At 42.3% G+C, this 13,605-nt stretch overlaps 1 protein-coding gene across 3 annotated transcripts in view; it reads right to left on the reverse strand.

The window, feature by feature from the left end:
• Positions 1 to 13,605, reverse strand: part of LOC119656202 — a 51,962-nt gene that overhangs the window by 9,060 nt on the left and 29,297 nt on the right. For 2 of the 3 annotated variants that reach the window (XM_038062591.1, XM_038062589.1), the window contains 6 exons: positions 8,298 to 8,706; positions 8,108 to 8,240; positions 7,915 to 8,046; positions 7,560 to 7,700; positions 7,029 to 7,499; positions 6,471 to 6,908 (listed from right to left, as the gene is read on the reverse strand). In XM_038062591.1, the coding sequence (XP_037918519.1) occupies positions 6,471 to 6,908; positions 7,029 to 7,499; positions 7,560 to 7,700; positions 7,915 to 8,046; positions 8,108 to 8,240; positions 8,298 to 8,706 (1,724 nt within the window). The remainder of the gene's footprint in view (positions 1 to 6,470; positions 6,909 to 7,028; positions 7,500 to 7,559; positions 7,701 to 7,914; positions 8,047 to 8,107; positions 8,241 to 8,297; positions 8,707 to 13,605) is intronic. The other variant, XM_038062592.1, reaches the window with a different exon arrangement.

Consider the following 13,605-nt stretch of genomic DNA (forward strand, 5'->3'; position numbering starts at 1 on the left):
ACTATTGTCGGCCTTCATAAGCTGTTAAAAGTTAAAGAAACTTTCGTATATCGTGTTCTCGAGTTATACAGAGAGACTGGAAATGTTAACCCACCGAAAAGTGGGCGGCCCGTTCGAGAGCTGTACGTTCGTGCATGAGCCGAAACCCAGCGCGACGACAGAAAACGATGGCTAAAGAAATGAATATCGCACCAACAACTCTTTCGCTTATATTAAAAACGATCTACTTGTACTAGCAAATAAAATGCGCACTGTACAGTTTCTTACACCGAGTTTGAAGACCTTGCGACGCGAACGTGCGAAACAAATGTTGCGCTTGTACGGTAAGGACGATTGTTCACAGATCAAAAAATTTTTTCGATAGAGCAGAAATTAAATCGCCAAAAGAATAGAGCGTATGCTCAATCGTTTGCTGAAGGCCCTGCAAAAGTTCAAAGGAACCTGCGCGGTCATCACCCCTCATCTGTAATGGTTTGGTGGGGCATATCATGATATGGTGCTTGTCGCATCCATTTCTGCGAGAAAGGACAAAATAGCATATTAGAGCTGGTTGTAAGGCTCTTGAGTGATACTCTATTTGCCTGTTTTGATTGGGTCGTCCGACACGATTTTGCAGAGGCACATTCCACAAAAGCACAATGACTAGAACACAATTTGTCGCCCTTTATTCGGAAGGAAGATTGGGCTTCGGGCAGTCCCGATTTGAATCCATTAGATTGTCAAATTTGGGGTAAGTTAGAGGAGCCTGCAATAAACCTCACCGAAATTTAGAACCTCTGAAACGCAGTCTAACCCCAGCAGCCGCCAATTCTCCGATTGAAACCATATGTAGGGCGATAGAGCAATGATATAAGCAATTGCGAATTTGTATTGCGAAAGGGGGCGATCATTTTGAATAATATGCTGTGGTTTATATTTATAATTGTTCCCTTTTTCTAATAAATTTGCTCATTTTCTTTTCTAGACCTGCAATGAAAATTTCACCTAACAGTGCCGACGCCCATTGGTCGTCTTTTAAAATCTACCCCTTAAAATAAAAGAATTTTTTGACATATATATCGCCGCTAGTAGTAGAAATGTTCCCAATGGTTAGACTTCAAAGATAACATCGAAGAAATCCCGAGGAATTTCTTCTAACCATTGCAAAACAACAAATGAAAGATGACTAAAATGCAGCAAAACCCAGCATGCGAGAGCCCAAAGTAAATATCTGCAACACAACCAAATAGCTACCATCCAAAATGTCACATCTGAAGAAGTCCAAAGAATTCAGCCAATTATTATGATTTCACCAAAAGAACATAAACCCGCAAGATGATATCAACAAAACTGTGAGAGGGAAACACTCCTAGAGTACAAAACTTTTGCCTCCGTTCAATCATCGATTATCTGCAGAAAGAAACGATATTACTGAAGAGTATTTTGCGGCGTTATTGGACGTAATGAAGGATGAAAGGACGATCGTATTCTTCAAACTTGACTCTATACGGCTATTACCTGTCCCCAAATATGAAGGGATGGTTCCAGGGAAAGGGATTCACAATGAACGAGGAAGTCTTCGTATAGAAATCAACTGTTCTCACTAAAAATACAGAGACTTTTCAGCCCAAATAGTATATTGTACCAGATTGCATGATCGTTTTCGTTACCGACGTACGTACAATAGGAACATACATACTGGTGGATAGAAGACCTACCTAAATCACAACCCGGCTCCCGTGTAGAAACGCAACACCACGCTGAGCCGTTCAAGCGAACGTAACCACAACCCCCATGAAGCTCCCACTAGGGGGCCAACCGCTACAACCGAGCTGAACGCCAGTAATATCTCCTATGATAACTTCCATTAATGGGGTAAACATCTCTCCACTGACCCGCCTTGAACCTGATGAATTCTTTGTCAGACAACGCTAAAATAGTCTTCCTTCAGTACATGACATTTTGGCAGTGATTCCAAAAATAAGTATCAACAATATGCTGACTAACATCAACACATCATCATCATAAACGACGCAACAACCGGTATTCGGTCCAGGCCTGCCTTAATAAGGAACTCCAGACACCCCGGTTTTGCGCCGAGGTCCACCAATTTGATATCCATAAAAGCTGTCTGACGTCCTGACCTACGCCATCGCTCCATCTTAGGCAGGGTCTGCCTCGTCTTCTTTTTCTACCATAGATATTGCCCTTATAGACTTTCTGGGCTGGGTCATCCTCATCCATACGGATTAAGTGACCCGTCCACCGCAACCTATTGAGCCAGATTTTATCCAAAACCTGACGGTCATGGTATCGCTCATAGATTTCGTTATTATGTAGGCTATGAAATCAACACGCTACACCCAAAATCTCACTCATGAGATTGGAAGTTAATAACCAATTGCCTTTCTTAAATATATTAATCAAACGTCACAATCAACAACTTCCTTTTTCTCTTTAACGGAACCAACATCCAGATACGATGATCCGGAGACACTCTCTACACTGTACACTCAACAAACGACTTCTACCCCATTAAAAAGATCAAGTGTCACCTTTTCAAATCTGTCAAGGCGTATACAACGCACATTGTAAAGCTTCGACTTAAAATTGGTAGCATCAAGTCGTATTCACCAGCTAAAATTTCTGTAGAGAAAAGGACCAAAAAGCCGAATTTTGACATATATTTTTGTTAGATGAATTGGGAATTTTTATCCTTTACAAAAAGAAATAAAGAGTACTCAATATACTAGCCGGTGACTGTTACTAGCTGTCGAACAGACCGGACGTGGTTTGTGCGCGCTCTTGGACAAGTGGAAAAAAATTGAAAAAGAAAATAGTATTAGAGCCTAGTACTGTGTTAACTGCGCTCTATGATCTATAGTTATAGTACAGTCAGTTGCCAACGGTAAAGTGGCCTCCGGTTAATAAACAGTACAGATTAGTTTTCAAAGGTTATCGGAATGGCTGAACCGGAGACAAAGGCGCGGACCGTCGATGCTATCAAGGGGAAAAAGCAGTCGCCCTGAAATATATACATACTTTTAAAAGGAAGTCGTCCGAATACCAGCGGCTCCTAGCATCGATAAAGGAAAATCGGAGAAGGGGACTGCTGCAAGAACGACAATCGGTACTGTCAACCTGCAACGACTCCACCGCCAGACGTCAGGGTGGCGCGACTGATTAATACCACACCATTCTTTAAAATTGGCGACAAATCCATCAGGTCTCTATCGGTGAAGGAAACTTGCAAGCACGTGGGGGCCAAATATGAAACATCAGGAGCAATTACCACCCGCATCCAGGAACCCGACCAGCAACTTACAGCCATCATGACAGCGTCACTGAAGCCTGAGCAAAGGCTGAAAGCAATTAAACATCAAGTAATACCCCGTTTTGTCCACCGCCTTACCACCCAGGGAGTCACCCTTAAAACACCCAAAACGTTATTTTTCCAGCTACCATGGAAAACAGTTACACTCGAAGCGAGTGCAGAATATAACGCTGCGTGTGATTTATAAACAGCTCAGCTAACGGGAGTGAAACATCATAGATTTTTTTCGAATTACATCACATGGTGACAACTGAGGCGAACTATTCAGGCAAGCTTGTAAACCAGTTCAGTCAAACTAATAAGAGGAAAAGGAAAATAGCCTAAGTACCAGCGGCTTTTAACATCATTCCAGGAGAGCCGCCGAATATCGGGTCTAGGAGTGTCGGTCGTTACATAGATACCTGTGACGACCACGCCGATCAAAGATCAGAATGGCGAGATAGACTACGGAGAATCTCCGGACGCCTTTTCCAGCGGGGCCCTGTACAAGCAGGCTCGGTTACGCAATTCCCCGAATCCAACACCGCTCTACCTCTATCATGTCGACGATGATATAAGGCACAGAGTTAAGTACAACAAATCATTACAAAATAAGCACTGAAGAAGGGCACATGTTGTGTCCGAAACACGTGTTTGCTACCTCAACATAAATAAAATTCTATAGTTTAATTGGAAACCTTTCCTTTTAATAGTCTTCTTTTAAACGGAACTAAGGAACTATTTTTATAAAACTTATAGATAGAAGACGGTATAAGAGAAAAGATTTCGGTCGAATACGACGCGAGCACGAAAAATTTGAATTAAATAAAAATTGACTGATTTATTTTGTGTTCCTTTTTATATTAGAATAAGTGTATTTAAGTACTTTACATTGTCCAAGGAAGAGGCCTTCAGATCAATACCAAGACAACAACGATCATGGCAGCACCATTAAAACCCAAACAACGCAGGTGCCGGGCAGGATGCTTTAAAATGAAACGTACGTTGCGAGGCGCGTGGCTATCGAGGCTCGCAGGCAGGGGTGAACCGTACAAGAAGAGTCCTCCTGCACCGAAAAATTGAGCAAGTATTGTACAACTACCTTTATTGCTGCGCTCCGATAACAACACGAGGAATCGTCCATCAGGCTTCTTCCACTCATTAGTGCAGGCCGTGGCGCTTGGTGCCACCTAAACAAGTTCGTGAAGGAAGCCGTAGAACTATCGGATGGGGCTATGTGCTCTATCTTACATGGAGTTCTTCACGGAGACATCGAGTGTCACCGGAGTTTTGTGCAACTTGTCTGGAGATGACGTAAGTTAGAAAACTGGTCGACATTCTCAGTTGAAATAAGCTCATCGTGGCATTTCATAGAATATAATAAAATACATGAAAATTGTAATAATTTATAACCTTGAAAGTGAAACGAAATGGAGCATATTTTAACTAGACTCTTTTGCTGACTGTCATTCAGTACGGAAGAGTTTCGTGCGCGCTCCGGACCACACCTGTTTTTGAAAGCTTGACCGTCTTACAGTAAGAAAAGACTTCAACTGCGTGATTGCGTTTCAATATCTAATAGTGCAATAGTTCGACTAGTTTTAGTAGGGTGAAGTAGTCCTTGGTGTCAAGTAAGCCTTTATATCCACTATTTAGTGAACATTCTTCGAATGGCGAAACCGGAGAGGCAGGAAGTCCAGTTCGACTTCGATTGCGATAACAGTTTTCGTAGCTCGAGAGGGCTGCAGCAGCACAAACGTCGCTACTGCCGTGGTGTTGAAGCTGTAAAAATGCGAATATTGTGGTTGAATCTTCTCCAACTATCGAGAAAGCAAATACACATGAAGCGCGTGTACCCCGCACAATACAATGTGCCGTGCAAGCAAGAAACCGCCCAGTTAATGGGAGTGAAGACCGATTGGGCATATTCAGGACTTCATTGTATGGTAACAGCGGAGGTCAGGTACACCGGCAAGTTTGTTAACTTATTAACAGTTGTCCTTTGTACCATTGACGCAATAAAAGGTAAGCGGAAGTCGGCTGGGTACCAGCGGCTTCTAGCATCGATTCGAGAGAATCATAGAAGATCAGATCTGCTCCACGAGGATCTTCCGTTGCGCACAAATACCAGCAACGACCACACCGATCCACCTATGGACACATGAGACCTCACATCTTTGTGTTGATGCGCTCAAATTGCAGCGGGACGCATCTCATGACCTAATGGTATTCCTGCGATACAACGTGTTTGGGATATTTCCTTAGACCAGAACCAGATTGTACTTGAAAATAAGATTTGCACATCTAGAAATTAGATAAATATGAACAAATTCGTAAGGAGGAGCGAAAGTGTGCGAGATTTCTCGATTTCATTCATCAACACAAATCGACTTTTTACAATTTTTCCTCAAACTTTGGATAAGAACTCAACAACACCCTTCAAGTGACCACCACTCAAGAATTGCCACTATCAATATTAATTCTACTACAAACAAATTTACATTACTAACAACTTTAGTACTGACTACAACAATCCCTATAACGGGCCGTCAATATCAAACGTTCTAACCGGTCTCGCTTCATTCTTTTTCGTTAAAAACCTCTCAAACTGTTCAAAACTGTGCTGAATTTCATCACACATTTTACTATAGTTAAAATGAACCGATTTATCAGCAATCAATTCCTGCATAGTCCACGATGCATGCGAGTCTTCATCTGGATCTTCGACATCCTCATCCTCGCTTGTTATATCCTCATCATCATAATCATCGTCATAATCCGAATACCGGGCACGATACGGACGACCAGCTTCGTGATCGATATCATTATTATCAAAACGACTTTTCAGCGGATAATCAATTGGATATGTTCCGTTGAAAACAATATTTTTAACAGTACTCGCGCGATAGGAGTTGGCGTTATGATTGGTTCGAAAGGTACCAGTAGCGCGACTTATATCCGAATTGTTTAAAATATCATCAGTCGCGGTATCATCGAGGGGTGTCAAGTTGAAATTAACGTGCTTAGTAACTACATTCACGCTACTTGCTATCACATTATTGTTACAGTTGTGAGTGGTTTTCGACATTATCGAACGATTAGTAACGGAAAACTGTTCGTTATTTTCGCGATACGCGAGATTTTCTTCCGTTTTCGGATTCTTACTGGAGTTACTTACTTCTTCGACATGCGGTGGCAACGGTGCATGTTCCCTAATATTACTATTATTACTAGCGGGCGCTGACGGACTCGTTGGCGGTAATTTTAATCGATTATTAACATCCTCTCTCGTCGAATCAGCGGAAATTTTATTTTGATCGCAATTCGTTAACTTATAGGGTGACCTGTTCGGTTCTAACGACGTTTGGTCAACAGTAGGCGGAGCTGTGTGGCTTTCAATATTCTGTTTCTTTTGGTTCGTTACGGCTGCCGGGTCAAATTGTGTCGAGGTCTTATTCGTACTATTATATACAGTCAAATTATTTGGGGCAGAAGATGTAGATATAGAAGAACAAGGTCTCGTCGGAGTCTCGAGAAGAGGTGGTGATGTAGTAGCAGTTAATTGTGACGGTGTTGGAGTAGTAGATGGTTGGTCGACCGTATTTTGACCTTTTGGCTGCATTCCGTGAATGAGTTGATTTTATGATTGAAATATTTATATTACATTATGACCTCAACCAGGTGATATAGAAATGAATTAAGATTAATAGGAATAGAAATGACTGGAAAGACTCACCTCAGTTTGTTGTGATTGTTGATCCCAATATCCATAGTTTTGGCCTTGCTGTTGGCCTTCTGCTGGTGGATATTGTTGGTATTGTTCCTGGTCATAGCTTGGCTGCTGCTCATGACTTTGCGAAACGTAACTTCCATAGTCCGATGTGACACTACTTTGTCCCGGCAATGAAGGCATTTGCTGTTGATTGGGGTTGTAGTATTGTCCATACTGATCCATCGATTGCGGTTCAGAATCAACACCATTGTTCGGTTGCTGATGTTGGTACTGCATTTGATACTGCGGATCATTTACAACTTGCGGTTGTGTGCCAGGATATGAATGTTGGTCTTGTTGTTGCTGGGACTCAGCATTTGACTCGAAATTATTATATTGTAGGCTGAGAGCACTGAATTGTTGATTGATTTCAGTGAATTGCTGATCGATTTGGGATATTGTTGGAACTTCGGTAACTTGCTGGGCAGTATAAGCCTGGGAAATTTTATGACACTTAATAATGGAGAGTTTCAGAAATTGCTAGCTTAAACTCACATTTGACTCGTGCAAAATTCCACGTAAGCTTTGAAGCCAGGGCTGATCCTCAACTTGATTCATCTCAAGGTTCGGTTGGTCATCCATTGATTTTTCCAGCATTGGGTCGACGAATTTTAAACGGTCTGATAGGTTATACACCTATAAAGAAAGGGGAAATATTAGTCTTTTAATTCGCTCAGATCTATTATATAAGCGGCATTTCTGAATATATGAGCAGAAACCTTCATTTTATAATAAAAACTTTTATTTTCGGGAATATTGTTTGCTATATATCTAGGGCAAAACTACTACTCATTTATTCTTAAATTTCTTTAATTTGCCTAAGCAAAGCAATGAACAACCTCAGACTCACCTTTTCAATGAAGCTAGATTCGTACTTCGCTGGATCCAGTTGAATGTGCCGCGAAATTTGTTCCATATACATAAGAGTCTTCAATTGCATTCCATAGTCAAGCATTCGCAATGCTAACAAATATTTATAAGGCTGCAAATGACAAATTTACTTAGATTTTGACCTAGATATATTTATAAATTTCCCGCAATACCTGAAATTCGACTATCGAGAACTTATCATCATTCAGCGCACATGCATACTCGTAGATTTCAGTCATCATAATCGCTTCGTTGGTAGCAAATTCCCTAAACGTCTTGTGATGTGATGATCCCAGCAAGACAAGTCTAAGTATTTATTTAATAAGTTAGAGAAAGATCTAACCCCAACAATATACTTCTCACCTTATAGCATTCACTGAATTTGACATAAAGCTTGAATCTTGATTAACCGATGAGTATCGTCCAAAACCGACCTGTGCCATTAAATAGCAGAACTGGGCACCAAATAAATCACCACGATTGTACAATGAATCACCGAGCGTTGTGATTGCCTTGCGATCCAAATCTGGTCGTTGTGATGTATTCGAAAGGATCATGGCCAAATGTGGTCGCCAATCGCCCCATTTCTCATCCTGTACACTTGTTACGGAAGACGGTGTTCGTCCGCTCATCAATTGATACAATGTTTGTAGCGGATCATTTAATGATAATTTGTTAGCGAATTTCATCATAACATTGGCGTGCATCCGCCGATCTACTTTTGATGCAAGGAACAGAGCATGACCCCATAGATTGTTGTCGGTCGCCCATTCTGGAATAAAATAATTATTGTTTTATAAAAATAAGATGGTTTTGTAGCAATTTCAATTATTCAAGGTATGGAAACTGTACACGTCTTCTACCTAAAAGGGCGAATTGTCAACAAAACAGCAAAATATTCAGATATGAACGAAACAGTTGATAAGAATTCGAGAAACGCCAAAAACTTTAGTTAGCTTGATCTGTAGGTAGGGCGAGCATATAGTCGATTTACGGACACTCATGACTTTGTACTTGTCAATACATGGTTCATCAAATGATTGTTTCATCTTCCTACATTTTATAGAGAGAGCAGTAAAACGCAAATCGACTGGATCAGCGCGGCTCGGATGGAAGTTCGGTCCTATTGGGGTTCTTTTTAAGGGAGCTGTCGCCGACGGAACAGAGGTACTCGACGTACAATCGCGAGAGTCTCGTTACTTTCGACGCCGTTAAAAACTTTCAACGTATCTTAGAAAGCAGACAGTTTACGCTTCTCACAGACCATCGCCCCTTAACTATGGACTATATTCTTCAATTTAACATGAAATTTGCTCATACATCGAGTGCACATAATCTCGCAGACGCGCTCTTACAAGTTAACACTGTGAAGATGCCTACGTTACTAGGCGCCAAGCGCATTAGCGAGGCGCAGATTTCTGACGAGCAACTTCCGCATCTATTAAACAGCGCACATATCAAGCTGCAGCAACTCGCCTTAGAGGAATATCTGATTTACAACGCAGTCGTCGGCGACACGCTTACCTATTCTACCTGCCGGCCCGCCTTCGCCGAGAGGTTTGCGACATCGCTCATTCCACCCTAGCGACTGAGCGACGGCTAAGCGGGTTCAGTTACGTTTCTTCTAGCCAAGGCTCCGTAAAGAAGTCCTTCGTTGGGATAACCAGTATTTACCCTGTCAGCAAGCCAAAGAACATCAGCACAATCAGGCAAAACTGGGTCACTTCGCAACTCTGGACGGCCATTTCAACCATATCCACGTTGTCTTGGTCGAGCTGCCATTGTCAAACAGTTTCAAGCAATCCCGTTGCCGAGCATGAAATCCCATACCGTTGCTCGAGCCGGATTCGATGGATGGGGCGCCTTCGTCACTGCCGTTACGCCCTAAGTCGCACGTTGAACACAAGAGGCTCACTTTTGCCTGCCCTTTACTCATCGTCAAGGTCATTGGGAAGGAAGTGGCATTCGACCAGCAACGCACTGCAGTATCCGGAGCCACGGCAGTCACCGAAGTAATCTCTCCGTAGCAGCGCAACCGACAGGACGCAACTCTTCGATCTCGTCGTTTTCATCGTACCGTCTTTATCTTTCTCGTTGCGCAATTTTGTATTCTTTCATCTTTATTTAGACGTAAATAAAGTCCTTCTTATCGATGTCGTGTTTATTTCATTAGAGTGTGGTCGAGATCGAACTGATATGTGGTTCCTCACGCAAAATTCCACCTGTTAGCGCCACTGAAGCTGAGAAAACAATAAAAAGAATGCAATCGCGAAAGTAACAGGATCTGACGACATTTCATCTTAACTCTGGAAAGCAAAGAACTGGGACCCTACGCTGTGGCTTAGCGAGTTCTTTAATCGGGTTATTGAAGAAGGTAGAACATTTAACTGGCCAAAAAGGCCCATCGTTCCAATATAAAAAAAATAGAGGTAATCCGGCACAATGTTCAAATTTCCATCCGATCCGGTTACTGCCTCAAATCATGAAGATTTTTTAACGTATTCTTCACAGCCATATTCGCGACAACGTTCAAATAACCATGAAGCCGAGTTTGTCAAGAACTGCGGATCTACTGACATGATACATGTTGCGTGGTTACAGGGTATACTTGGAGAAACACCGTGAGAAGAATTGCCCTCTTGATATTGTATTCAGGGGTCTAGAGAAGGCTTTTCACTGTGTGCCACACGAACTCATCTGATATGCTTTATCATGATTCGAAAAGGAAAATGCGAAGTGGGGCGAAAATATAAAAACCGCTTCGTGTTTCTGCCGATATTCATCAAGGAAGTGCCCTGTACACTACTCAATGCAAATGATGAGCAAAGCATAGTCTCAGATTGAATCTGAATAAAATTGAATTTTTGACGGCCGATCGTCATGAAACAATCACTATCACTGTCAATGGCAGTGACCTGCTCAGAACTGAGCGATTTATATATCTCAGGTCAATGCTGTCAGCGAACAGAAAACTGCGTTATAAAGTTGCTTCACGGATTAGCGCAACTTAGATGAAATGGCGTTTTATAACTGGTGCTCTATGTGATCGACGTATCAACGAACGTCCCAAGTAGAAAATTTACCGTATTATCGTTCGCTTTGTCATCCCCTATGATTCGAGTGTTGGCCGACTACAAAAAATGAACGGCGGCTTGCGTTGATGGAGACCAAGATGTTACGTTGGACCAGTGACGTAAGACATGATCGCGTCCGAAATGAGAGGCGTCTTCAATGGTATCGTCATGTAAATCCCGCTAATGAGAATTGCCAAGATTGGTTTCAACATCGAAGTCAATGGGAAAAGACCAAAAGGGCGGCCGAAACAACGGTGGCTTGCTACGCGAAATGGTGATTTGAAAGCCTCGTGATTACATCCAAATTAGGCTTTTTATAGAAAATGGTGCAATCGATCAAGACGAGTCGACCCCGCTTCTGGACAGGACAAAGGCTGAAGAAGGAGAAGATGGAAATTCTGACGGAGAACCAACTGTCAGACTACTAAGAACAAGTTTCACTTATAGTATAGAGGAGTGCTGAAAGAGAGATCTCATACAAAATGGTTTTACATACAATTTTTATTAGGCAATTTGGAGACCTCTCTTTCCAATTTTCAATATAGATTTCTCAAAAGCTTTCTATTTATCTTCAGCCGTAGCCATGTAATCCGAGAAATTAAGTCAATGGCATTTTCGTAATTGATGTGTATGCCAAATATTTTTTTCTTCAGTATCACCTAAACAAGGCTGATGAGAGAGAAGGGATTTATATCTTATCCGACTATGCAAAAAGGACAGAAAAAATGGAAAAAACTGACGTATGTGCAATAGATTTTCATTAAAAGTAAGCAAAGACATTTTTATTTGTAACCATTGAATTTTAATATTAAAGACTCAATGAATGATACCCTTTTTTAAGCATTTAACATTAAAATAACCACTTATATGCTGTTGCAACTCGAATAGGAATTAACCTGACGCCGAAGACCTATGATTGGCTTCTGGAACGTGCGCCCGGTGCTCGAGAATGGTATCGAGGGTCCCCAGAATGTTCGCTTTCCCTAACTCAAGGGAGAATTCTAGTGATATAAGCTTGGCATTCGAAGTAAGATGGTGGGCCTGTGAAGAGTATTCCTCTCTCTTGCCACACTTAGGGCAATGTGCTTCTTTACTCTGAAAAGCCAAGTGGTAGCAGACAAAAATCCGATGTCGGGTTGTTTCTGGCGGCGGTATTCCAATCCAGGTGAAGGAGCATCACAATTGTGCAGTGCTATGCACCTACGGTGTCATCGAATATAGTAGAGAAGGGCATTACATTACATTACACGCAGTTCAGGGGAGGCTTCCTAAAGGTGACATTGTGATCGTGATGGGTGATCTGAATGCCAAGGTAGGCGCCGACAACACCTTGCTCGGATATGTAATAGAGAAGAACGGACTTGCCGACCGAGTGTTATCTTGCTGATCGGACGCCAGATGCTTTGACTAATCCGCCTGAGAATATTGATGAGCATTGGACCGCCATCAAAAATGCTCTTTTCTCTCTTGCTATACAGGTCGTCGGTCTCGTCTCGAAGGGACGCCATACCGCTGACTACAGAATCGTAAAAGTGCATCGAAGAACGGAAAGGATCAAAGGTTCTATTGACCATTGCGAATTGTGGCCGGGTGCGACGCGCTCGAACTTCCATACCCCGCTTTCGCGCTGGGAAGTTCAATGTAATGTGACGCGTAATAAAAGGGAATATGTTACTGCGCTGGTTGCAAGGGGCCACCAGCCTTTCGATGGGCCTGTGAAGACGTTAACGGTCGTATCTCATCCGGTTAGGTTGTGCATCTTGTGGATCAAATGGCTAGTCACTGCAACAAGAGGATAAGGAATGTTTCTCCAAGCAGAAGAGAAATCATTTCGGCCATCAATGGAATCAAAAGAGAGTAAAGTAGCTAGGCTTGATAGTCTCCCTGCAGTTTCTGCAGATATGCAGCTACCACCCGTAAGGAAATATTGGAAATTCGAGGCCTCTGTCAGGAAATAGAAGAAGGAGATAGTTAAGATTCCAAAAAACGACACCCGTTTTGAGTGCGACGATTGGAGAAGTACCTGCGTGGTCCCTCTCGTCGCAAAGACAATGGCTAAAATAATACTAGAACGGATCAAAGAACACCTCGAAAGCCTGATCGACAGAGCGCAGGTTTGTTTTACGTTCCGGACCCTCCTGCATTGATCATATCAACACCTTAAGGATCATTTTAAAACAGCATGCGGAGTTCCGATCTACGCTTCACTTGCTCTTCATCCACCTAGAAAAAGCTTTCGATAGCGCGATCAAGGAGTATATCTGGCGTGTTCTACGCAGGAGTAGCATTTTGAGGTCGCAGACGGAGTTCGTCAGGGTTGCATCTTGTCGCTGATATTATTTCTTCTTGTTATCGGTGACGTTCTTCATGCTGCTTTGTCCGGAGGACATGGAGGAAATCAATGGATTATGATATCTTTCCTCAAACATCACGACTAATTTGATGACATTTGTTTGCCAAATGGCTCTTTATTTGGGAAGAGAGGTAAGTAGGTGAGGGAACTTCTATTTGTATTCATGGGCAGATCATCGAAGACGTCAATCAATTTGTATATCTGGGAAATTTCGTTTCTGTTGACGCATTAACGCATTCGCTGC

The sequence above is a fragment of the Hermetia illucens genome, chromosome 4 (genome assembly GCF_905115235.1).
Source record: "Hermetia illucens chromosome 4, iHerIll2.2.curated.20191125, whole genome shotgun sequence".
Lineage (NCBI taxonomy): Eukaryota > Metazoa > Arthropoda > Insecta > Diptera > Stratiomyidae > Hermetia > Hermetia illucens.